Source organism: Otolemur garnettii, unplaced genomic scaffold (genome assembly GCF_000181295.1).
Source record: "Otolemur garnettii isolate 467f Iridium unplaced genomic scaffold, OtoGar3 scaffold00291, whole genome shotgun sequence".
Classification (NCBI taxonomy): domain Eukaryota; kingdom Metazoa; phylum Chordata; class Mammalia; order Primates; family Galagidae; genus Otolemur; species Otolemur garnettii.
This window is the reverse complement of record NW_003852686.1, coordinates 266,797-291,663: the sequence shown is the minus strand read 5'-3', so window position 1 is coordinate 291,663 and position 24,867 is coordinate 266,797. Positions and strand designations below refer to the sequence as shown.

Below are 24,867 nucleotides of genomic sequence, written 5' to 3'. Positions count from 1 at the left end.
TGATGGCGGTGATAGGAGTGGTGGTGGTGGTGATGATGGTGGTAATGGTGGTAGTGGTAGGAATGGTGGTGGTGGTGCTGATGGTGGTAATGGTGGCAGTGGCAGGAATGGTGGTGATGATGGTTGTAATGGTGGTAGTAATGATGGTGGTGGTGGTGGTGGTGGTAGCAGTAATGGTGGTGGTGGTGGTGATGATGGTAGGAATGGTGGTGGAGGTGGTGATGGTATGTAATGGTGATAGGATGGTGACAGTGATGATGGTGGTGATGATGATGGTGGCAAGGTGATGATGGTAACTGTAGCGATGGAATGGGGCCCTGGTGTTGGTGTGGCCACAGGATTACAGTCTCAGTGAAGATGAAGCCTTGCTGTATGCTGACCCTGGCCCTGCCCTCTCCCACAGGTACATCCGCTCAGAGCGCTCTGTCATCCTCATCAACTTCTGCCTGTCCATCATCTCCTCCAATGCCCTCATCCTCATCGGGCAGACCCAGACCCGCAACAAGGTAGGCAGCTTTCTGTCCTGCCACAGTGCAGCTTTGTGCCCTATCCAGTGAGGGTGGAACCAGCAGCGGCTGGACCATGGAGTCCTTGGGAGCTGAGGCAGGAGGGTGTGAGAGCAGAAAGAGGCTGCCCGAGCCACGTGGAGTCCTTACTTCTCTGTAGCAACCCAACAGGGATTGGTTAACTGGCTGAGAGGGTAGTTTGTGTCCCAGCATCTTAGCTGGACTGGCCCTTTGAGATGGGCTCAAGTCCCCACCCAACCCACTGTTAGGAGTGGAATCAGCCTGTGACAGCCCTGTGTCAGCTCTCTGGGAGCTTAATATGACTTAAGCTCTGACTTGAGTCCCTTCTCCCTACCTCTCCTACTATGCTGGCCAGTCCTTGGTGGGGCCCCTTAACTGCCTTCCCCAGTTACATCCACTCCCAATCCCCACCCTGTGGTCTCCACACCTGTCCAGCTAATCACAGCTGACCCAGCCTTCAGGTGGAAGCCTTTGCTTCTTCAAGGAGTCACCCTAACAATGACACAAGCAAGATAAAGCAAGAGGGCTTTCAGTGAGACAGAGGGAAGGCCTGGCCTTCATGAGTAAGCAGCTTCTGTGCTGTGGCCAAAGCTCATGGCCCCTGTGAGCTTTTCTGTGATTTGCTGTGTGTCCTTGAGGTGTGACATGCCCTCTCTGGGCCTTGGGTATAGCACTTCTTAAAAGGATGGGTTCGAGCTGGGGCTTCGGTGTCGGTGCCTCCCCTGACACTGGTGTGTCTGAGTGGGTGCTGAGAAGGCAGAGAGGGAGGATTATCTGTCCCTGGCAGTTTGTGAATGGGTTGAGGTAGTACCATGCAGGGGGCTTAGATGTTCATCAGCCCCTCAAGGGAAGCTGTTTTGTGCCTGAGGATTTGGCTAGTGGTGGCAAGGGTAGTGGATGCTGCAGCCCCGTCAGGGCAGGCCTGGGGTCAGGGGTGTCTGCCCAATGTCCTCTCGCTTGCCTGCCTGCCCAGGTGGTGTGCACGCTGGTGGCTGCTTTCCTGCACTTCTTCTTCCTGTCCTCCTTCTGCTGGGTGCTCACCGAGGCCTGGCAGTCCTACATGGCCGTGACAGGCCGCCTCCGGAAACGTCTCATCCGAAAACGCTTCCTCTGCCTCGGCTGGGGTGAGTGGTGGGTGGGGCCTCCCTCTAGGCCTCCTGATGACCTTCCCCTGGCGCTTGTTCTTGCCCCTTACAGCCCCCTCTGCTCCCTTGGCCACCCTGTCCCTCCATTGCTCCCTGGGTGGGCTTCTCCCTCTGGGCCCTGCATAGGGTCCCCAGGTAAAACACAGGCACCCTGTCCTATCAGGTAACAAATACCTCCTTAGTACAAGCATGCCCTGTGCATCATTTGGGATCTATTGTGCTGATGAACAATGCCCTGTTCATATGAAGTTCAGATGTAGTGGGTGTCCTGTGTGTTCCCTGCTCAGCTTGTGGCCCTGTGGTCCTCGTTCTGTCCAGCTCCTGTCCTCTTACGCTCAGCCTCACTCTGTTCAGGGGCTTCAGTGGCATTTTTCTGCCTCCCTGCCTTCCACAGGCAGAACTGGGCAGAGGTGGAGGGTGCCAGGGCTTGAGTGGGGCCCCACACCCTCTCTCTGGTCCTCCTCCAGGGCTCCCTGCGCTGGTCGTGGCCATTTCCGTGGGATTCACCAAGGCCAAAGGGTACAGCACCGTGAACTAGTGAGTTGGGACAGTGGGGTGCAGTGGATGCCCACACGGTCCTCCAGAGCCTTCCGCCACCCTGGCCAGGCACCAACCCATAGAGGCTCAGGGAGGATGGGGCTGGGAGCCAGCAGCTGAGCCCTCCCTCCTGGCAGCAGCCAGTGGGCAGTGGGATTGAGAGCAGTGGGGTTGAGGTCATCAGAACCTCCCAGCTCCTTTTTCGGTGACCTTGGATGAGTCCATTAGCCCCTCTGAGCCGCAGTCTCCCCATCTTCTCTGTGGGGAGCCCATGTCTGCACAGTGTGGTGAGAGGGAGGACTGCATGGTGAAGCTGTGGGGACAGGGATATAGCCCCACAGTGGGCTCATTTACGAATGCCCTGAAGATCAGCTGGGCCAGGTCCTGGGGGACTTACATGATAAGCCAGGAAACTCAGGGTCATCCTAGAGGCATGGTGGGCTCCCAACATGGGGAAAGAGGATCTGGGGTGCAGGATTGGACAGGAGGCCCAGGAGAGGGCAGCAGGGAACTGAGGCCAGGAGGGGCCATGGCTATGGGGAGGGGACAGGTGGGGTGAGAGGCAGGAGGAGGTGACTGTGCCAGCTGAGTGGGGCCCCAGGGGTCAGCATGCACAAGGCCTGGAGGACCTGCCTGTCTGGGAAGTACTGGGAGTGGGCACAGATGAGGCCCTAGAGGGTGAACACCAGGAGGGAAATCTAAGCACTGCCCTCGGAGAGGAGAGAAGGGGACATCCCACCTGGTGGAGGCAGGGTGAGTCAGGAGGAGATAGGGACATTGAAGTGGAGTTTGTTTGCCAGATAGCATGGGGTCACCTGTTCAGGGCAGAGGGGATGATGAGCACTGGGTTTGAGGTTCCTGTGGATACCAAGGGTGGTGTCCAGAGATGCAAGGAGCATGGGGCTGATGACTGGATGTGGGGAAGGGCTAGGCTGATGAGACCACAGGTCCGTCCCATGGTGAGGGGACTGGGGAACCAGCCCAGTATCTGGCATCATGTCAGGGAGGAGGGTCTGCCATGGGCCCCAGGAGGAGCCTGGGAAAGGAGGGACAGCCTGGCCACATTCATCTTGCCAGTCTGAGCCTTTTGCCGTGTGGCTCTAAGCGGGTGTATACTCTGCTCTGCATCTGTCCCCATCTATAGGATGGGGGTTGTGATGGCTGGGTGCTCCTGAGGGTTCTAAAGCTGTAGAATGAGTTGGAAGTGCCCTGCATACAGGAGGTGCTTAACATGTGCTGGCTTCCTTCACTGCATCCCAGCTTATCTCCTTCCCTCCTGAGAAGCTGGCATTGCCCTCTCCATGTGGGGGTGGCACTGATGGCCTGTCTCCCCCACAGCTGCTGGCAGTGCCCTCTCCATGTGGGGGTGGCACTGATGACCTGTCTCCCCCACAGCTGCTGGCAGTGCCCTTTCCATGTGGGGGTGGCACTGATGGCCTATCTCCCCCACAGCTGCTGGCTCTCCCTGGAGGGGGGACTGCTCTACGCCTTCGTGGGACCAGCGGCTGCTGTTGTGCTGGTACTGACCTGCTGGGCCCTCTCCCCACTGTCCCAGGCTGGGTCTCTCACCTCTTGGGATCACTGATGCTCTCACCTGCCCCTGGGCTGGTTTTGGGGCATGGACCTCCTACCCTTTCAGGGTTGCCCTGATTGCCAAGGGCTGGGTGGCTCCAGCCCTGCTCCTACCTGCCCTCAGGGCGTTGGAGTTGCAGGGGCTGGGCTGGGCTGCTCCTCCTCTACCTGTGAGCCCGAGCTCACCTGATAAGTAAGCACCAGCTGCCACCTGCTGGGAGATAGTGTGTCTTTGGTGAGTAGAGGGAGAGGGAGGGGGTGGGTCAGGTAGACTGACAGTTGAAGGAAGTGTGCAGGCGGGGCCATGAGCGACCCCTGAGCCCTGCTGCTTACTGTCACAGGGGTGCCAGTGACAACTTTTCGTTCTTGGGCCTTGGACTTTTCTTCCACTGGTTTCACACATCTGTGTGGTGAGGAATGCAAGGCTGTGACAGGTGCACACAGGGCTGTTGTTCCCAGATCACAGATGAGCTAGTGGCACTTGCCTGAGCTCACTGGCTCTGCTATGTCCATCCATGAGACAGGCTGAGCCAGCCAGCCTCTGTCCCCCTGTGGTGAAGCGTCCTGACTCGCAGTGGTTCTCAACCTGTGGGTCGTGACCCACAGGAACTGTGTGAAAGGGTTGAGGCATTAGGAAGGCTAGCAACCATTGCTAGAGCCTTGAGTCTACCTGCCCTTCCCCTCTGCGCCCAGGAGAGGGCGTCTGTATCCACAGAGTCCTGCTGCTATAGCAGCTCCACAGGGCTGCGCCACTCCTAGTGGGGGGCTGGGTTATAGGCTGGATGCAGCAGAAGATGGGGGCTGACCATGCAGGGGACAAGTTGGGGAAGTCTTGGGAGCTGTAGACAGTGGGGCTACATGCCTGGCCACTATTTCGCAGCTCCCTCATTTTTCGAAGGCACCCAGGGTGGAGGCATGAGAGTCAAGGGTACCCATCAGTGTCTCTAGGGGCCTGGGACCTAGGAAGGAGGACAGCTTGAGGCAGGAGGCCCCAGCCCTGCATGTCCCCTCCCAGGCCCAAGCAGGGCCTGCTGCAGGCAGCATAGACAGGACACATTGCCTGCCCGGCCATGGCAGAAGATGAGGCTGATGAGGAAAGACAGCGCTGTTGGGCCAGCTGAGCTTCTAGTGTTGGAGTCTGGGAACTCCCCTGCAGGAACAGTGGGCCGCAGGACCCTGCATGTGGAATCACAAGCTTGGGGAGCTCTATGGCCGCAAAGCCGTTCCTTCTGGGAGTCAGGGAGTGGATCCCTGATCCAGGGACCCAGAGCTGTGGAGCCACTTACAGGGCCCTGGTGGGCAGCTCTTGCCTTGGATGGTAGCTGGGGCAGCAGCACGGGAGGGAGACTTAGACAACAAGAAGAGCCTTCCAGGGTGCAGGAGCCCAGCTGGGGCAGTGTAGCTGGCATAATGGGAATGGTAGGGAGGTAAAGACTTCTGTCTGGAGGGAGGGGTGTGCTGCTCAGGGCAGAGCACAGGGGAAGTGTGTCCAAACCACCATGAGGCATCCTGGGCTGGTCTGCTGAGCTCCTGGGGCTCGAGGGACTGAGGGCAGAGCAGAGATGCTGACGGTGTGGGTGGCACATGGGTGGCAACTAGAATAGTCACCAGAGGGCCTTTGTCTGACTGGGGTCTACATGACAGAGGCACTGGAGGTGACCCTTGGAGGGATGGGGGCCGCCAGTGGTGTGGCTGCAGTTGGCCCTGCACATGTGGGCAGTGCTGCCCCAACCCCACCTCTCTCTGCCCGGCAGGTGAACATGGTGATCGGGATCCTGGTGTTCAACAGGCTGGTGTCCAAAGACGGCATCACGGACAAGAAGCTGAAGGAGCGGGCAGGGTAGGGCCCGGGCCCAAGCTTCACCTGCATGGAGCTGAGGAGACCCAGAGCCCACCAACTCAAGCCCCCGGTGATGGGGGCTGCTCCATTGCCCAGACCAAGAGTGCAGGGCCAGGGATCCCCGGGAAAGTGGGGAAACTGAGGCACAGAAAATAGAGACCTGCTCAGGCTTATAGCCAGCCCTGGCCTCGCTCTGTGCCTCAGTTTCTCCATCTGACCTAAGACACGGTGGGGCCCTGTAAGGTTCTCAGGAACAGTAAATCTGATTGTTTAGGAAGCCCTAGGCTGGGTACTTGGCTCCCAGGCCTCCCCCTCCCTCTCTGCGAGGTTTGCTGTGTGACACCTGCCTGTGCAGGTGGCTCAGGGTCCCAGTGGGGCCTACATTAAGGGAGTACAGTTCAGGGACAGGTGAGGCTGGGAGGACCAGAGCCCATGGGGCACACTGCCCTGCAGATGGCAGGGCCCAGGTGAAGGCGAGGGTGGTGCTTGGGGTGGGACTGCTGCTCGGTCTTTCAGGGACAAAGCCCTGGTCACAGAAGAGGGGCTGCACAGCATGGGCCTGACCACAGGCAGAGGAGCCATGTGTGTCCTGCTGCCCTCGGGGCCCCTGTCTGTCCTCTCCTCTCTCTGTGTCCTCCTGCCTGGCTGGTGTCTGTGTGAGGTCTTTGCCTCCCCTCTGTGCCCGTCCTGCTCAGTTGCTTGGTCTCTGTCTCTGTCTCTCTTTTCCTGGCTCCTCTTCACCTCCTCAGTGGACAAAAGCTTCGGGAAGCTTTCCCTTGGGTACCTGGTGGGCTTCAGTTCTGGGCAGAAAGCAGCTGAGCTGGTGGGGTATCCTTGGGGGCTGAGAGCCTGGTTGTGAGTGGAGACTAGAGCAACCTTCCCTATCGCCCACCCAGCCCCCAAGCATGCTGTCCTGCACGTGCTCCTGAGACAGGGCCACCCTGGTGTATGAACACCACAGATTGTCTCACCACAAAGGCAGCAGGGGCCCCTCTAGCCCACCGAGGGCTGATCATCTTTACTTCTTAGAGTAAACATCAAGGCAGGTTCTATTACAGTCCCACCTGACATTAAACTGGGGTTTCAGGGGATGAGTCTGGTGGAGTCGGGACTCAAGCTATGTTAGGCAGGTGCTAGAGCCCAGCCGTGAAGGTCTTGTGTGCTGCCTGCCCTCCTCAGTGCCAGCCCAGTGATGGGCACGCATATCCAGAAACACACCCACGTAGAAGGGAGGCACCCAGCACACTGGTCTGCACACGTGCATGCACATACACTCATGCGCACAGGCACGCCCACACCCACGAGGACCTGAGGGAAGCCACAGTCCAGCTCCTTGCTAGGTACACAGGAAGTTGGGGGAAGGTGGTATATACTGCTTTGTGCAGACCGGAGGCAGAGTTCGCCCACCTTCAGCTGAGAATGGTGCGTGGACAATGCATTGCCTTCCCACACGCCTGGCCCTGTGCAGCCTGCAGCCCCAGGCTTGGGTTCCTTAGGTGGACAAGAGCCCCCGGGGCCATCAGCCAAATTGTGGGGCTCCAGGCTGGCCTCCCAAGTGGCTGACTTTGCTCTTTTCTTTTGCCCTTGGTTTCCGCGAGAACAGCGGGCTTGCTTTTGTTTCAGCCTTGTAATTTCACTTGCAGTCAGCTGCCCCAGCCCCCCCTCGGGCGTGCCCTCAAATGTGCCGAGTGTGGAGTCCTCTCTGCCGCCGATGCCACCTCCGACGCCACCAGTAACGCCATGTTAGTGCCTCCTGGCCTCGGCCCTGCCCGCAGGGCTCTATTCTCTTCTAAGTCACATTTTGCTCATTTTATGTTTTCCTTTCCTTTCTTTCTTTTCTACCGTCTACTCTGGGCCTCCCTTTCCTCCTCTGCTCCCCCAGGCTCCCTTACATCCTCCTGGCAAAGCGGCTGTAGGGCCTGGCTGCCCCAGGATAAGCGTCAGGCAGATGTGGCTGTGGCAGGCGGGTGGCAGCTGGGGAGGGCTGGGTGTGGGGCTGGGCCATGTGCATTGTGTTGGTTCCAGAGGCATCTTCTGGCCACTGCAGCACCCGACTGCCTGTGCAAAGCTGGCACCACAGGCACCTGGGCCCAGGGCCCCCGCATCTCTCTGTCAGGGCAAGGGGACTGGGCCTGCCCAGTGGTCATCTCCCACCTGTGAATCATGTGATATGTGTGATTGCAGCAGGTCCATACTTGGGTATTAATATATGTGTGTGTGTGACTGGATATGGGTCAGTATATGCACGTGTGTGATTGAGTGTGGCAAGTGAACATGCATGAGCACCATGGAGCGTGCAGGGGGTAGTGTGTGCAGGAGTGTAGCCCCGGCCCAGGGAGCAGGGACAGCTGGTACAGGCGTACTGGTGCGGCAGGGAGGGCACAGTGCGGGGAGCTGGCCCCAGCGTTTGGGCTTCTCATCTGTGGGACTGTGTGCGCCACTGCAGGAGCAGGGTTGGGGGCACCAGCCTGGGTGGGTGAGGCTGGAGGCTGAGCGGGGAGGGGACTGACCCCTGTGCCTGGGATCCACACTGTCCCCCCCACAAGAGGACCCAGTTCTCTGGTGCTGGCATTGCCCTTTCTTCGCATCAGCAAGTCATTGTGGATAGGGGAATAAGGGGCCTTGGGGTTCTGACTGCTCCTCGCCAGGAAGGTCAGGCAGCAAGTCAGACACAGTGATCCCCACTCACCTCTGAGCTAGGAGTTCTCTTAACAGCTGCTGGACCCTCCCAGGCTCCTTCATAACCTCCCAGGCTCCTTCACAACAGCCTCTGCAGACGCCTTTGTGGGGCTGCAGGTCAGGGCAGGAGTGCTGTGCGGGTCCCCAGGCCTGGCCACCTGCCAGCCACAGGACTGGCTGTAACATGAGAGGCAGCGGGAAAACGTCTCGTGGAGGCTGAGGTGGCTGTGGGTATGGGAGGATCACAAAACTGCCTGCTCCGTAGGGGAGGAGAGGAACAGGCCAGTCCCACCACCACAGGGCCCAGAGCCACGGGCCCTGATTGGAGTCCCTGGGTCCTCCATTGGTACTTGAATGTCTACTTAGGGGCTCCTTGGCAGCTGCAGGGGCACTACAGAGAGCAGACAGACCAGGCCCTGCTGGCCACTACAGCCCAACAGAGCAGCCTCGCCAGGGCAGGGCCTTGTGCTAGGGCAGGGCTTCCCTGAAAGGAGGACCTGCCGGGGCTGGGGGGCCTCCAGGAGTACCCATAGCTGTCTGGCGGTGAGGGGCAGACTGTGAGGTGCCTAGAGCCTGTGCCCAGAATCTAGGCAGGGGCTTCAGGGCAGCGCCTGGCTTTGGCCTGGACAAGAGGATAGGCAGCCAGGGGAGGTCCCCTGGAGCCTGGAGGTGCTGGCTGGGGCAGGACCAGGAGCTCAAGCCCAGGCATTCCTGTGGGTCAGTGGCTGCATTTCAGCCCTGGGCCTACACACGTCGGAGCCTGGGTAGGTGGTGGAGCCCAGTAGGTGATGGGGGACTTGCGACCTAGGGCCATGGTCTGCTCACCTCTCCCAGCCCCTGTGTCCAGTCCCAGCCCTGCCTGCTCCTTAGGGGAATGGTAGGGGAGCCTGATGCCAGCCCTTCCCGGTGTTGTGCAAAGTGTCGTGGCCCTTAGGGTCCCTGCAGACAGGCCTGGGGAGCCTGATGGGTGGTTCCCAGTGCCATGACAGTGACAGGGATGAGGTCAGGGTATGTTCCTAAGCACCTGCTGGTGCCTCTGTCCATAGTCCCTGGAGGCCTCATTGTCCTCACTGTGAGGACAGGGGAGCTGCTCAGGCCACACTTGGAGCTAAGCCAGAGTGCGCAGGGACCGGGCCAGTGTCTCCCTGCAGGGCCTGCTAGGGGGCTCCTGGGGAGGGTGCCGTGCTGAGGGGCAGCCTTGCAGGGGCCATCAGGGCTCAGGAGGGGTGGGCAGAGCAGGCCCAGGAGGAGGAAATGCCTGCCAGTCTGTCTGTCACTGTCTGTCTCCGTCTCCTCTGACCCTTGCCTGGCCTCGTTCATCCTCTGTCCTCTGTCTTGTCTCTTTGCAGCTTCCCTCTCCCGGTCTCTGAGCTCTGGGGCTCTGCCCTCCACCCCTTGCCTGGGCTAACTGAGGCCTGCCGCTCTGCCGGCCCCTCCAGCTGCCTCCCCACCCCTCCCCCTAGATGGTCAGGAGCCCAGGCCTCTCCCCAAAACCCTACTCCACCCCGCCTAGACCCTCCCTTAGGCCCCCAGATCTCCCATAGGAGCCCTCCGGCTTCTGAGGAAGGTGCTGGGACCTCAGTGTTGACTGAGGGCTCCTCCCCAGTGTGGGGAACAGTCTTAGGAGAGGGGAGGGCAGGGTGTGGGGAAGGACTGGTAGGGAGCCCTGGGGAGGAGAAGTGTAGGTCACAGCCTAGAGACTAGGGGGCCTTGAGGGAGATGGACCCCGGAGAAGACAAGGGGCCTGGTGCCAACCCCCCATGGCAAAGGTGGGCTCAGCTTTGGGGTGGGGTGTCCCCTTGCCTGACATGGGCACAGGGCGGGGCAGCGCTGACGCCCTCCATCCCCAGGGCCTCCCTGTGGAGCTCCTGCGTGGTGCTGCCGCTGCTGGCGCTGACCTGGATGTCGGCTGTGCTCGCTGTCACCGACCGCCGCTCCGCCCTCTTCCAGATCCTCTTCGCCGTGTTTGACTCCCTGGAGGGCTTCGTCATCGTGATGGTGCACTGCGTCCTGCGCAGGGAGGTGCGTCCTTTGCTCCCCCCTGCCCCATGTGTGCCCCCAGTGTCCACATGGCTGTGAGTGGCTGGTGGTCCTTCCCCAGTGCCCTCGTGGGGGGACTCTGGGGAGGGCCTGACGCTGCTGTGGGCTGCAGCGGCCCCACAGGCTACAGACTTACACAGTAACTTCAAGCAGGGTGCGGCCAGGCGTGCCAGGGGCTTCGCTCACTGTCATGCCTACTTCTTCCTGAGGATGCCCTGCCACCCAGAGCTGCCTGGGGTGGATGGGGTAACAGCAGCAGGCAGAGCCTATAGGAATGTGGGAACCAGCAGAGAGAAAACAGCTTTCAGGGCGGCTGAGACTCTTGCTTCTAGCATTTTTCTAGACCTTTCTGGAAAGTTTTATAAAAGGTTTTTGCCAAACTGCATCCTGACTACATCGAGGCTGTTGGCAGTGACGAGGATGAAGTGTCAGACTTCACTGCAGGACGCAGTGCTCCTTCCCAGAGGTGGAAGTGTGGGAGTACACGCTGACACCCATGACTAAGACACCTGCCTCTAGATTAGGGTCAGGACGCCGGTAAAGGCCCACAAGTAGGGTGGGCTACTCCCTCGGAAGAGGGCAAAGGGCCTCTAAAAGCACACAGATTTGGAAGGACCAAGAGAAAGAAAGGTGGTGGCAGCAGCAGAGCTGGGAGGCTGGTAAGCAAATTGAGGGCGTGAACTTGGCCAGCCTACACAGCCTGGCTGTAGACTGCCACAGGAGAAACAGGAGGAGGAAGATGGGAGTTCCCAATGTCCAGCACCTTCAAATGTCCAGCTGGGCCATGATCCAGGATGAACGGCGAGCTTCCAGCAGAGCCATAGACTGTTGCATGAATGTTTCTTATGAGTGGCCGGTGATGCAGGTGTGGACTGCATTGAGATTGTATGGCATAAAGGAGACTACCACTCTGTGGCAGATAGCAAAAATCTTTATTTCTTTCCAGCTTAAATAGCCGGTGTTGGCGCTGGACGCACCAGCCTCTCCACCGGACTCTGAGCCCAGGAATTTTGTTTCCTTTGTGTCAAGTTAAAGGGTTTATGAGAGTTCTGCCTCAGTTTCCCCCTGAATTTTGCCAGGCAAGTTCTGTACCTGCTCACTCTCAGAAACGGCAGAGATAAAGACATACAGACTTTTTGTCTATGAAACCAAACAAATAGGAAATGGAATGTGGGGACAGAGGCAACTCATGGAGAAGCTTCACAGACCCCTCCTTCACATCCTCTGAGAACAACTTGAGGTCCTGGCCATTTCCTCCTGTCAGTCTCACAGCAGCCCCCCAAAGCAGGCACTGCCTTCTCACAGCCCGCAACAGGACTGATGAGCCCCGTACAGAGCTTGCCACTATAGGGGACTGGCTCCCAAGTCACGCTCTTGGCCCGTGGTTGCCTGGCTTTTGTGAAACAAGAATACCAGCCTACATAAAAGGAGCATTCCGAGAACAAAAAGAGCTTCTAGAAGTTAAAACCGTGAAATCAGCAGCTGCTTATTAGAGGATGAGATAGGGGTGATCTCCCATAGCATGAGAAAGACAGGAGTTGGTGAGGAGATTTCTAAGGCAACCCTGAGGGTGAACTGGAAGGGGTCTGATGGAACAGCAGAGGCGGCAGTGAAGAGGAGGCTCCCCGTGGAAAGGGGGTTCCCTGCGGAAAGGGGGCAGAGCGCTGGCCCTGTGGTTTTTAGACCTACATGTGGACTCCTTGCTGGGAAACTTCAGAATGGGGGGTGGGAGCAAAGGGGACACCATGCCCCCAGACTTTTCTGGCAGTCTCTGAATTCCCAGCTCCTTGCAGGGGCTCCATGTGACAGAGTCACCGAGGGAGGGAGGGAGGGAGAGGCCAGCTGGTGAGGCCTCAAGCTCTGCCCAGGTCTGCATCCTTGGGAGGCTGCTAGGAGATATATGAGGGAGATGGGCCAGGCAGGGGCCATGCTGGGCTGTACTGCTGGCCCTGTGGGCCAGGGACATTCATCCAGGTAAGTCCCTCATCTGTGCAGTAGAGCCTGGGTCTCAGGGCTGACGCTGGCCAGGTGACATTCCTGGAGAGTCCAAGAGGAACTCTGGGAGTTCCAGCTCTTTAGATCTCCCTGTCCTGGGTTATGGTTGGGCACACAGCAGGTGCTCAGCAAATGTCTGTGGGCAGCTCCCCAAGGAAGAAGCTAGAGGATGGTGTGTCCTGGCGTGAGCTTGACTCACCATGCTCCTTCCATCCCTATCAGCCTGGTGAGGGGTGGGCTGCATATGCTGAGCCCTCCATAGCAGCAGGAAGAACAGTGCTGAGAAGGGACAGGGCCCCAGGGCCGGGGTGGGCGGATGTATTTGTGGCAGCACTACTGCCTTCTTCCTCTCCCAGCTTCCACTCAGGACACCTCCTCCAGGGAGCCCTCTGTGCTCACAGCTCCACACAGTTCCTTTTGCATACTGTTGCCCCTGGAGCATCTGCTCAGGAAGGTGGGAGCTCTCCCTGGTGGACAGGGAGCACCCATTCCCTCCTGTGCCCTGATCAGATGACATTTGCATAGCAGGCAGTGTCTCTATTGATGAGCTCTGTGCTGGCTGCCTGCTGGGGTTGTCCCCTGCTACCCCCACGGGGCCGGGGCCACTCCCATCACTGGTGGGGCACGCTGTTCTTAGTGATACGTCAGAGTGAAGGGGTGGGCCTGGCCATCCCCCAGCACAGTCCTCACACCCCTGATGGGTTCACCTCAGCAGAGAGGGCCCAGGGCAGTCAGCAACTCATTTGGTGACTCAGAACAGGCCTGGACCCCCTTCAGACAGATGGCAAGTTGTTGCTGGCAGACTCTGGCCAAGAGGGCCTGTAGTGTGCTCAGGAGAGCATTGAATCGTGCTACAGAGGCCTGAGAGCCTCAGAGGAAAGTAGGGCCAGGCTCTGCTATGTCGCTTCTCCACCAGACAGGTTGTGACCCTGCAGACAAGTGGCAGCCCTGCACAGGGAGCCGCAGCCAGGGACACCTGCCACGCAGATGCTGCTCCTGGCAGAGCTGCCGTGCCTTTGCTGCCTGCTCATGCGCTCAGCTCTCCTCCCCAGGTCCAAGATGCTGTGAAATGCCGTGTGGTCGATCGGCAGGAGGAGGGCAACGGGGACTCCGGGGGCTCCTTCCAGAATGGCCATGCCCAGCTCATGGTAGGACTCAGAACCCGGCCCCAGCAGCCCCATTACGAGGACCTCTCAGTCCAATTTGTAGTTGGGGAAACTGAAGCCTGCCAAGGTGAAATCACTGGCCCAGGCTTTCCACCTGAGGAGGGCTGAGTTGATGAGGAGTTAAGCGGAGGCTGGCACCCACCCTATGCCCAGGCCCTGGCACCTTCTTCTTGACTCGCCATGCTCCTTTCATCCCTGTCAGCCTGGTGAGGGGTGGGCTGCATATGCTGAGCCCCCCATAGCAGCAGGAAGAACAGTGCTGAGAAGGGACAGGGCGCCGGAGCCGAGATGGGCAGATGTATTCCTGGCAGCACAACTGCCTTCTTCCTCTCCCAGCTTCCACTCAGGACACCCTATGCCCAGGCCCTGGCACCTTTTGTTTAGACACCACCCTCTGCTTGTCACCTGCCCTCCTGCTCCTGACACCTCCTCTGCTCACCCTCACCACTCTCAATCTCACCCCAGGAAAGGATCATGCCTCACTTAGCTTTCACCTGGGGCTGCCTTTCAACCCCCAAGGAACCCCCCACCTGCTGCCTCTACTGTCCTATACCCGACAACTGCCTCCTCCTAGGCCCTCCTGAGGGCCCCTCCCCTGAGTTGGGAGTGTGGCCCTGCCCTCCTCAAGCCCACCCCCACCAGGACCTCCCTCAGGCCCACCTCCAGAACAGCAACCCAGGGCCCCCAGGTGCCAGGCTCCTGCATGTGAAGGCCCTTGGACACTCCCTATGGCCCCTCAAGCCCACAACATCCCCATCTCAGTACCTTTCTCCTTGTAGTCCTATATACAGGGCTCTTCCTCCTGCCTCCATCGCCAGACCTGCCCCCCATACTGGTCCTTCTGCCTCTGCTCTGCAGCATGGAAGGTGGGACTAGATGCCTTTCCACAGGCCCGCAGGCCCCAAGGTCCCAGCAGCCACTTGCCCTGGCCTTGTCTGGGACCAGGCCCTGCAGCTCTGTGTGCTGGACCGGCTTCTTGCCCTTTTCAGGGCATGTCCTCTGGCTCACCTCCTCCAGGGAGACCTCCCTGATGTCAGACCCATCCAGTGTCACAGGCCCTGGTCACAACCTGAGGAACTCCTCTCGTTAGCATTTGGAGTCTGCTGCCCATTGGCACAGAGTGAACCTGGCATGCCGCAGGTGTTCCCTGGGTCTTCAAGCTGCCTGGCCTCCTCATGGTGGTTGTGAGGGTCACAGGCAGGGCCACAGCAGGTGTCAGCATCCAGCCCCAGTGGGCAAGGCCCAGGTCATCATGTTCAAGTGCACCCCTAGCCTCAGTGTCTCCATCCAGAAACCACCAGGTCTCATGGGTCCCAATACATACTTGTCCTCTTGGGGGACAATTTCCGTTCCACTGACATTTCTTCTGGTCTGACTTCTGACATCAGGTGAATACTTTGTCATCTCAAGCCAATCAGGTGTGAGATGAAGGGCCAGTCTGTTCCCTGTAGCCCTGTGGCCCTTGGAGAAGGACAACCAGGCTTAGATGGGTGCCAAGCTCCCTGAGGGTAGGGCTTGGGTCACACACTCATGCCTCTGCAGGAGCTTTAGTAGGGACCACACCACTGAGGTGGTGGAGGGGTGGCTGAGCCTGGCCCCACCTCTCCCCAGGCCTGTGGCAGCAAGTGGCCCTGGTGCAGGGCTCCCTTGGTGGGGTGTGGGGACAGAGAGTTCTGGTACGACAGGCCAAGGACCACTCTGAGAGACTGAGCCCAAGGGGTTAGAGGCCAGCTGTTGCACGATGCCTTGGAGAGAGAATACTGTGTGCCCCACACACGTGTACACTCATACACACAGACATGTACACATGCACACTCAAGCACACGTGCATGCTTACAGACACGCACGGTACACACTCACATGCACAGACATGCACACTATACACACATGCACACTGTACATGCACACATGCACAGACACGCACATGTGTGCACAGGGCACTCACAGACATACACAGAACTTAGACAGGCACACTCATCGGTACTGACCTGCACATGTGCACAATTATACACATAGACATGCACACATGCGCACAAGGTACTCACAGACATACACACCAATTATACACACATATGCACACTCATACGCACACATGTGCACACTTATATGCACAGACGCACACATGCACATAATGCACTCACAGATACACTCATACCCAGCGCTTATACACACACAAACACACACGCACACACTCATAAACACAAAATCACACATACACAGGCCAGAGCATTCAGAGGCACACTCCTGTGGGCCAGCAGACAGGGTTCTTTGTGACAACATGTCAGCACACAGGCACCCCTGAGGGTCTGAACTCCCGCACCCTCACAAGCCTGCACATGTGTACAGCCCTGCCTTTCCCAGCACCTTGCCAGCAGCAGCCCCACCCATCCTGGGCTGTGGCTTACCCACTCTGCTGTCCCTGTCTTGCAGACTGACTTCGAGAAGGACGTGGATCTGGCCTGTAGATCAGGTGAGCGCCTGACAGGTGAGAGCGACAGGTGGCCAGCCCAGTCCACCTGCTTCTTTCTCTTCACCCCAAGCATGTCTGTGTGTTGTCCATCTCATCCACGACTCCCTCCCCCAGCCTTCCCTAGTGGCCCTGGTCAGAGCAGGGAGACTCAGGCCCACATGGCAGTGATCTCGGCCTTCATGCTCTACCCCTAGCCACTCCCCAGAGGCAGCAAGGATGGTCTGTGGGGCATGAGAAGAAGCTTCCAGAACTCTGTCCTGGAACCTGTGGTCAGCAGGTGCCGGTAGAGATCTTAAATGTCTCTCATGCTGGACCCAGCACCTTCTCCCCCTCCACAATGACCCCCAGACAAGAGCACAGCCCTGTCCTCAGCATCCCACAGCCCCTTTGTTAACCCTGCATCTCCCTTATGGGGCCACAAGGCTGAGCAAGACCTGGGGCCGCCCTCCTCTGCCCCCCATCTCCCCCTGCCTCCCATCTGTGTTGCCTTCATGTCATAGTTGTCTGAGCACAGGCAGAAGCAGATGGAGCTTTCAGACTGGGGGATGTCAATGACAGCAGGAGGAAGTAAGGGGGAGGGCCAGGCACTGAGCCCCAGGCCAGTGCTAGGCTTCCAGGAAGGAGGGAGGCCTCTCCCCAACCTCTAGGTACCAGGCAGCAGTGAGTGTTTCTTTCCCTGGCTCTGCTCTGGGAAAGGGCTGGTGGTACAGTGGCACCTTTCTGGGGTGTGGAGTGGTCAAGTGACCGTGCTCCCTCAGATGGTCAGATGCTTGGAGGAGCACTTTTCTAGAAGTGATTGTGGTGGCTGGTTTGAGACGGCATGGATGGAGAGTGATCCAGCCCTAAACTCCCTAAGAGGTGACCTCAAGATTTGGGGGCATCAGGTGGTATGGCCCAGCCTGCTTGGGTGAGCACTGGCCTCTCCTTGCCCCTGGCTCCATCTCAGTGAGACACCCATGCAACTGGGTTGCATGTGGGTGTGTGGTGAGTAGCCACTGCTGCAGGTGGGGGCCACCCGGCAGTGCTGAGCATGCCCTGGGGAGACCTTGCTCTCGGCAGGTACGGGGGCCCAGACACCCCAGGGAGGGGCCTGGGGCCTGGAAGGAGACCGGATCTTGCCCATCAGCCAGCCGGGTGTGTGCAGGGGAGGCAAACACAGCCATATGCTGCACTGGGTACTGCTCTGCCTTGGCAAGCAAAGCACAGGTGGTACAGAAGGAAGGGCCCAGTGCTGGTGGGCTGTGGGGTGGCCCTCGAGACAGGTGGTTCTTGAGGTGCTGAGCTGAACAGCTCTGGTGGAGAAGGTGGCAGTCCACTGGCGGGCCATGCCAGAGGAGTGTGGAGGGGTGGGTGAAAGGCAGACAGTGTTGCCCTCCAGAAGGTAGAGGAAAGGACCCAGATTGGTAGGCTGGGGAGCTCTGAGGGGACCAGAGAAGGGCATGGCCAGGAGAGTGAGTGGCACTGGGGGCCAGGGTCCAGCCCAGTGTGGCATGGGAGCCTGTTCACCAGTTAGCATGGGACAGAGGGGACAAGGGCAGGGCAGACTTCTTAAGGAAGAGCCCCAAGTCTGGATCTTTGGGGAGTGGGACCTCCAGAGGAGCAGGTGTGGAGGGTGGATGCCCATTGGGCGGGGATGGCAACTTGGGCTCTCCCCACTGGCCAATGGAAGCTGACTCGATTGGCAGGTGGGGTATGGGGCAAGCTGGAGCCCGGGTTACAGGTCAGGGCAGCCTGTGCCCTGCATAGCCACTAGGAGAGAGACAGCTGGGTGGGTGACATTCGCCTCCTGGGACCAGGTGGCTGTCAGAACAGAGGTCAAGAACCAGAGGAAGGTTTACAGCCTGTGAGGTGTGGTCACCACAAGAGGATCTGTGACAGAAGGTCCAGGGCCCCAGGAAGACTGGCTGGCTGCATAGCTGCCTAGGCAGCTGTTGGTCTCAGTCCAGGCTTCCCCACCCCCAGCTGACTCAGAGCTGGGGCCAGGGTCCTGGGCCTTGGGGGCCAGGCCATTCTGGCTGTGAGAAGGAGCCATGTCCTTAGCGTCTGGGGCAGCCCTTTGCTGCTGGGGAGGTCAGTGTGTGGTGGTAACCACTTTTCCTCTTGGGTAACCTGCTGAGAAGGGCATCTGTGTGGCAGCCCCATTTGAAAAGGCAAAGGAACCCCAGCTGCCACAGCATCAGCATGAGGGGTGACACATGCCGGAGGCCAGCCAGCAGGGCGGGACCCAGCTGCATGCAGTGGGGCTCTCAGAAGGCAGTGGCAGCCAACTGGGCCCTCTCCTGCTGGGGACCGTCCTGTGCTGCCCTGACCACTTTGCCTGTCCTTGTTTTCTCCCCTATGGCCCTACAGTGCTGAACAAGGACATTGCGGCCTGCCGTACTGCCACCATAACCGGCACGCTGAAGCGGCCATCACTGCCAGAGGAGGAGAAGCTGAAGCCAGCCCACAGCAAGGGGCCGCCCACCAACTTCAACAGCCTGCCTGCCAATGTGTCCAAGCTGCACTTGCACGGCTCACCTCGCTACCCTGGCGGACCCCTCCCCGACTTCCCCAACCACTCGCTGACCCTCAAGAAGGACAAGGCACCCAAGTCCACCTTTGTTGGTGATGGGGACATCTTTAAGAAGCTGGACTCAGAGCTGAGCCGGGCCCAGGAGAAGGCTCTGGACACGAGCTACGTGATCCTGCCTACAGCCACGGCCACACTGCGGCCCAAGCCCAAGGAAGAGCCCAAGTACAGTATCAATATTGACCAGATGCCCCAGACCCGCCTCATCCACCTCAGCACGGCGCCTGATGCTGGTGTGCCTGCCCGTAGCCCACCCTCCCGTGAGCCGCCCCCCGCCCAGCCTCCACCACCCCCACCACCCCCACCCCCGCCACCCCAGCAGCCCTTGCCCCCACCACCCACCCTGGAGCCCGCACCCCCCAGCCTAGGAGAGGCCGGGGAGCCGGCGGCCCATGCAGGACCCAGCACGGGGGCCGGGACCAAGAACGAGAATGTCTCCACCTTGTCCGTGAGCTCCCTGGAGGTGAGAAGGCAGGTGGGCCCCAGCTGGCAGGGCCAGTGGGGCCACGGTGGGTTTGGGCCGTGGCAGCCAGGAACACCCCTGGGGCACAGGTGTGTGTGGGATGGGATGGGCTGCCTTGGGCTTGCAGCGCTGGCTGGTGGCCAAGCCTAACCCAGGACTCAACACACTCACTCTGCCTTCCAGCCCTTAGGACGGAAGCTTACACATATGTGCTGCCTGTCACCTGGTCACCACTCCAGGTGCAGCAGGGGTGGTCTCACCCCATTTCAGAAGGGCCCAAGGGAATGTACTCTGCATGGGGAGTGAATCAAGCCCACTGGGTGTCCAGGCCCCCACAGCTCTGCACTGAAGAGCTAAAGCCTTCAGTAGCCCCAAGCTGTGCCTACAGGATGAGGGCTCAGAGACAAGGTGGCAAAACCCCCTGCCCGCCCCAGCCCCGGACATGTTCCCGCTTCCTGGCTCTCAGCCTCTGGTGATATGGCCCTCATTCCCAAGTTCTCTGTCGTGGTCCCAGCTCATGACCCTGCATCCAGGTCTCCTTGGCCCTGGGGAGCATATCCTGGGCAGACCCAGCAGGACACCCTGGCCCAGTCCTGGTGCTGGTCCCTGACACCCAATGTGTATCTGAGAGCTGCCTCAAGTAGGGCTGGCAGGCCCCTTTGAACTGAAGGTGGGGAGGGTGAGGGCATCTGTAGCTTACCTCCTTACAGGAGGACCTGAGACTGAGCTGAAAGAGGGGCACTGCCCTGAGAGGCCCACCTGCTGGCCTGTCACTGTCGCCTCAGCTTCTGTTTCCCTGCTGCCCCAGTAGGCCCCCCAACTTTGTCTCCAGCCCGCTGACTGGATTCCCTGTGCCTCCAGGGAAGGGGCCTGCACTGGAGCCCAGGCACTTGGCAGGCACCCCAAACGCACATCCCCAGGCTCTCCTGAAGGCAGGCAGAGGGTCAGGGGGACTCTGGGAGAGGCCTGGACTTGGGGCCTGGGAGATTTCAGGGAAGCTTTGCAAATGCTCACAAAGCCTTTCTTCCCACAGCGGCGGAAATCGCGGTATGCAGAACTGGACTTTGAGGTGGGTCCTGAAGTCCCCTCCCCTGACACATAGAGCCACACCTTGCTTTGACACCCGCCCCCTCATGGCCAGGTGGCTGGGGCCACTCTAGCAGGCAGAGGGCTGGAGGGCCAAGTCCCCAGGGGCCGAGGTGGGGCAGATGGGCTAGTGCCCCTCCTGGCTCAGGACTCTGCCCCCTCCCCGGCCACCTGCAGAAGATCATGCACACGCGGAAGCGGCACCAGGACATGTTCCAGGATTTGAACCGGAAGCTGCAACACGCTGCGGAAAAGGACAAGGACACGCCCAGCCCCGACACCAAGGTCTGGGGGGCAGGGGGCCTTGGGTCGATCTGCCTTCTCTCCATGTCCCTCACTTTTGCCCATGTCCTTCATTCATTCACTCATTCATCCCACCCTTCCTGAGGACCTGCCTGACCCTAACTGCTAGGAAGGTGGGGCACACAGGTGTGGAAGAACAGGAAGGCAGGTAGTGCCCATTGCCACACCAGGGCTGGGCAGGAGGTGCTACACCAGGCTGTGGGTCTGGACAGGGCTGCCAGGCTCCCCTTCCCTTCAAGCCCCCAATCCTGCCCCAGTCCTAGAGGCTGCCACCCTGGCAAAGCCTGGGGAGGAGATGGGCTCATGCTGCTGCCTGCTTGCTCCGGGACCTGCACTGCCATCCTCCCACCTGCTTTGGCCCCTCCTTACTGTCCTGCTCCCTGTCTGCCTCCTCCTCTCCCACCCCATCTATGTCTCCCCTCACCCCCGGATTCCCCAGCAGCCAGAAAAACAGCAGACACCCAACAAGCGGCCCTGGGAGAGTCTCCGGAAAGCCCATGGGACACCCACGTGGGTGAAAAAGGAGCTGGAGCCACTGCCACCGTCGCCACTGGAGCTGCGGAGTGTGGAGTGGGAAAAGTCGGGTGCCACAATCCCGCTGGTGGGCCAGGACATCATTGACCTCCAGACCGAGGTCTGAGCGGGTGGGCGACGGCCACGCACTGGGCCACGGAGGAGGGATGCTGCTCTGCCCGCTTGTGCCGCAGGACGGGCACAGACACACTCGTGGGCGGCGGGCCAGGCCCGCGCCCCGGCCTCAGGGCGCTCGGACGGCGGCCAGGCAGAGGGCCCGCAGTGCTGGGGCCAGAGCCAGATGGAGGACAGGAGGCAATAGCCCGGCCGGGGCACAGGGCTCCAGAGGCCAAAGGTGCCTCAGACTCTGCCCTCCTCGGGCTGAGCACCGGTGGGCAGGCGGGCGGTCACAGTGGACAGGCCCAGCTCTATCAGCGTCTCCAGGGCACCCGCCTGAGCTGCTGCTGCAGAGGACCAGCCTGCTTGGCCTGGCCGGCCTGGCACCGTTTTTTAGACACCCCCACCCCCTTGGGAAGCAGCCAGCCCCTACACCTTCCAGGGCCCTGGGCCCCCAGACCCAGCGGAGAGCACAGCCTTCTGACCCATGTGGCCCCCAGGGGCAGGACTGAGCCCCCTCCAGGAAGAAGTGGGGGGAATCTATTTTTTCTCTCCTTTTCTTTTCTTCAATAAAAAGAATTAAAAATCCACACCTGTGTGACTTTCCCTGTGCAGCCTAAATGGCCCCAGCCACTGTTGACTGGCCTTGGTGTCCCTTTGTCCTTGGGCAGAGGGCCATGGGGGCCAGGAAGGCCCTTAACTTTTGCCCATGTGGCTCTGGGTGGATGTTGGTGTCCCTCACCAGCACACCAGTGTTCCTGTGTCCCATCTGGTGGGGCTGTGGGAACATCCTGGGGTCCCTGAGTCCTGGAACCCCCCATTCCCTCCAGCCCCTCAGTGTGGACACATCTGACTTTCTTTGTTCCCTGAGTCATTTTCAGGAGGGACAAAGTCAACAGTGAGAATGATGCAGGGGCAGGGGGTGCCAAGGGAAGGAAGGGTCTGTGCATCTCAGAGCTCCAGCCTCCATCCCACTAACCTCAGTAGCCTTGCATCTCCCCAGACCCCTGCCCCTGCGCCCCCTCAGTCCTGGGGCAGACTGAACCCCAGTGCTGGGAACTTCCTGTCCTCAGGCCTGTCTGCCTAGGGGGCAGGTGTGGGGGGCACTGTGAGCAGCCTAGAGACTGCTGCAGGAGCCCTGCCCTGCCCGGCCCTGCCCCCAGTCCTGCTGCCACTGCCACCAGGTTTCTGAGGAGCTTGGCGGGCACATCTCCATTCTCCACGTATCCAGCAGGGGGCGGCCTGAGCCCTTGCAGGAATCCCGGCCCAGTGTGGGGAAGGGGGCGCTGGCCTGGCCTCCTTCCTTAGACTGGGCACCCACCCTGGGGGTTGCCTGGGTGAGGAAACGTGGCACAAAACCTGGGCCTAGGGGTTCCCTCCTCAAGCCCCACAAATCCCAACTCCTGTTGGACCCCTCAAAGCAGTGGACAGAGGCCGTTGACCCTGAGGACAAATGATGTGCAGGGTGAGCCATGTGGAGGCCCCAGGACCTCGAGATGATGGCCCCTGACCATGTTGTCCAAAATGAAAACATTGCCAAGACCAGACATAGAAGGGTCACCGCCTGACCTGGGCCCTCTGCAGCCATGCAGGGCTTGTCATGCCTGCTCTGCTCTGCTCAGCACCTGCATGTCTCACGGTGCAGACGTGAACACGAGCCCCGCATGGCTCGCCCACAGTGGGGCCTGCACAAGGAAGTTGCCTGGTGGGTGCAGTGACTGAGGGTAGCTACAAGTCACCACATTAAATGGGAGGTGGGTAAGTGGACACACAGGCAATGTGTCTGCAGCTGCCCAGAGGCAGTGCAAAGGCCCCTGGGAGCTAGTAGGGAAGTACAGTCCCTGAGCCACAGACCTAAACACCCCCAAACCTGGATGTTTTGCTGAGACTTGGCAACAAAACCTGGCCCAAACCGGGCCCCAGAAGGCACAGGTGTGCTACAGGGAAATTAATGCATTTGATTATAGCCTCTCCTGGTGTGTTCAGTGACTATCACACACACATTGTGCCACCTCTCTGAACCCATACAAATCATGAATCCCATACCCACCTGGACAGGGTTTCAGGTGCCAAGCTGTGGGCTGTGGTCCTCCTCTCCTCCTCCAGCAGTAACAGAGGGAGCTGGAAGAACCTGAGCTCATACAGAGAGAGAACCAAGCCCCCTGCCCCCTGTTGCCAAAAGAAGCACAGAACACAGGCCAGGGTCTTGAGGGCTAGGTTCCACTCAGGGCACCACTGTCCTTGGCAAGTGGCTGGAGCAGGTTCTTGGCCAGTCTCTTGAACTCCCCAGCCTCTGACCATGCCCAGCACCACTTGCAACAGAAGCTGCAGCAAAACAAAATAAAACAAACAGCAAGAAGGACCTAAGCCACGCATTTACTGCATTCAAGGCAAACAACTAAACAGTGTGTGCTGCTGGGGCCAGGACACAGCATGTGACCAGGATCAGGATTCAGTGTGAGATCAGGATTAGGGCTCAGTGTGGAACTAGGCTCAGAGCTCAATGTGGGACCCGGATCAGAGTTCAATGTGACCAGGATCATGGGCTCAGTGTGAGATAAGGATCAGAATTCTGTGTCACCAAGGTCATGACTCAGTCTGTGGGCAGAGTCTGGTTTCTCCTCCATTGCTGCCCCTCCCTCCCAGGAGGCCTTGGCTAGCCTGGGGGAAGCTATATTCCACGTGCTACCTCAGCCCAAGTGTTCACAGCTGTTCATAGGCCATGACTGTCCCTCCTGATGATTCATCACAGAAATTACTGTCTGTTCTATTATATCTTTCAGAGCAGGACACTAGCCAGGAATGGTCCCACAACCCTTGAGACCTGCATAGGTCTGCCCTGTCACCTTCTTGTGGTGAGCCCTGTGCCGGCTTGTGCATGAGGTTGGGACCTTGGAGACTCTCAGCACTGGGACAGGTGCATCTCCTCAGACTCACGCTGATTTCCCTCTGCTCCATTCAGCTACGCAGAGCTGGGACATCCAGGCTCTGGGATGGCCCAGCGATGCTGCCAGTGTCCCACAGGCAGTGAGAACAAACCCTGCTCTCCTGGCTCTGATTCAGGGCCACACACAGTGGTAGCTTTCCCAAGGGCAGTAGTGGCACCTCCATCTGCCATTCTCTCCAACCAGAAGCCACTTCTCTTCCATGGAGTCCAGACTAGTTGGTCACCAGAGAGATCTTCCTGGGCCTGTGTTCCCTTGGCTGTTCTTGGCCTCCTTGTGCAAGTGTCACCCTCCTTGGCAACCTGTCCCTGGTGAAGCTAAGCCCTTCTCTTCTGCCATCACCAGCACCACTCTGCTCTAAGGAGAACCATGGAGCTGAGAATGGTGGTGGTCACTGTGAGTGGCAGGAACACTGGGGGGCAAAATGTGGTGATAACATTTTATAGATATGTTTGGGACTGAAGATGTTGGCAGTGATTGTGGTGACAGTGCTGATGGGATGACACTAATGATGGGGTGGTGATGGTGATGGAACTGATTATGGTGATGGTGGCAGTAGTGGTGCTGGACAGAGATCTCTGTTGCTGGCAATAGTGTTTATGGGATTGAAAATTATGATCTCACCAGCTTACTCTGTCTTCCACTTCCACAGATTGAGAGTGTCTGGAGAATGAATGGATAGGTGGATGGGTCAATGAGTGGTGGGTAGGTAGATGGATGGATGGACAGATGAATAGATGAATGAATGAGTGGATGGGTAGATGGATAGATGGGTAGGTGGATGGATGGCCAGATGGATGGATGGCTGGATGTGGATGGACAGACGAATGGATAGATGGATGGATGGGCGATGGCTGGCTGGCTGGATGAATGAATAGGTGGATGGGTAGATGGATGAAT

At 59.2% G+C, this 24,867-nt stretch overlaps 1 protein-coding gene across 1 annotated transcript in view; it reads left to right on the top strand.

Moving 5' to 3' along the window:
- Window positions 1-21,032, top strand: part of ADGRB1 (adhesion G protein-coupled receptor B1) — a 69,118-nt gene extending 48,086 nt beyond the window's left edge. The window contains exons 20-31 of the mRNA XM_003803271.2: window positions 404-506; window positions 1,501-1,651; window positions 2,140-2,209; window positions 3,662-3,728; window positions 5,536-5,621; window positions 10,151-10,322; window positions 13,388-13,483; window positions 15,932-15,971; window positions 18,321-19,003; window positions 20,037-20,072; window positions 20,267-20,374; window positions 20,835-21,032. Coding sequence (XP_003803319.1) covers window positions 404-506; window positions 1,501-1,651; window positions 2,140-2,209; window positions 3,662-3,728; window positions 5,536-5,621; window positions 10,151-10,322; window positions 13,388-13,483; window positions 15,932-15,971; window positions 18,321-19,003; window positions 20,037-20,072; window positions 20,267-20,374; window positions 20,835-21,032 — 1,810 coding nt within the window. The remainder of the gene's footprint in view (window positions 1-403; window positions 507-1,500; window positions 1,652-2,139; window positions 2,210-3,661; window positions 3,729-5,535; window positions 5,622-10,150; window positions 10,323-13,387; window positions 13,484-15,931; window positions 15,972-18,320; window positions 19,004-20,036; window positions 20,073-20,266; window positions 20,375-20,834) is intronic.
- Window positions 21,033-24,867: the final 3,835 nt, after the last annotated feature.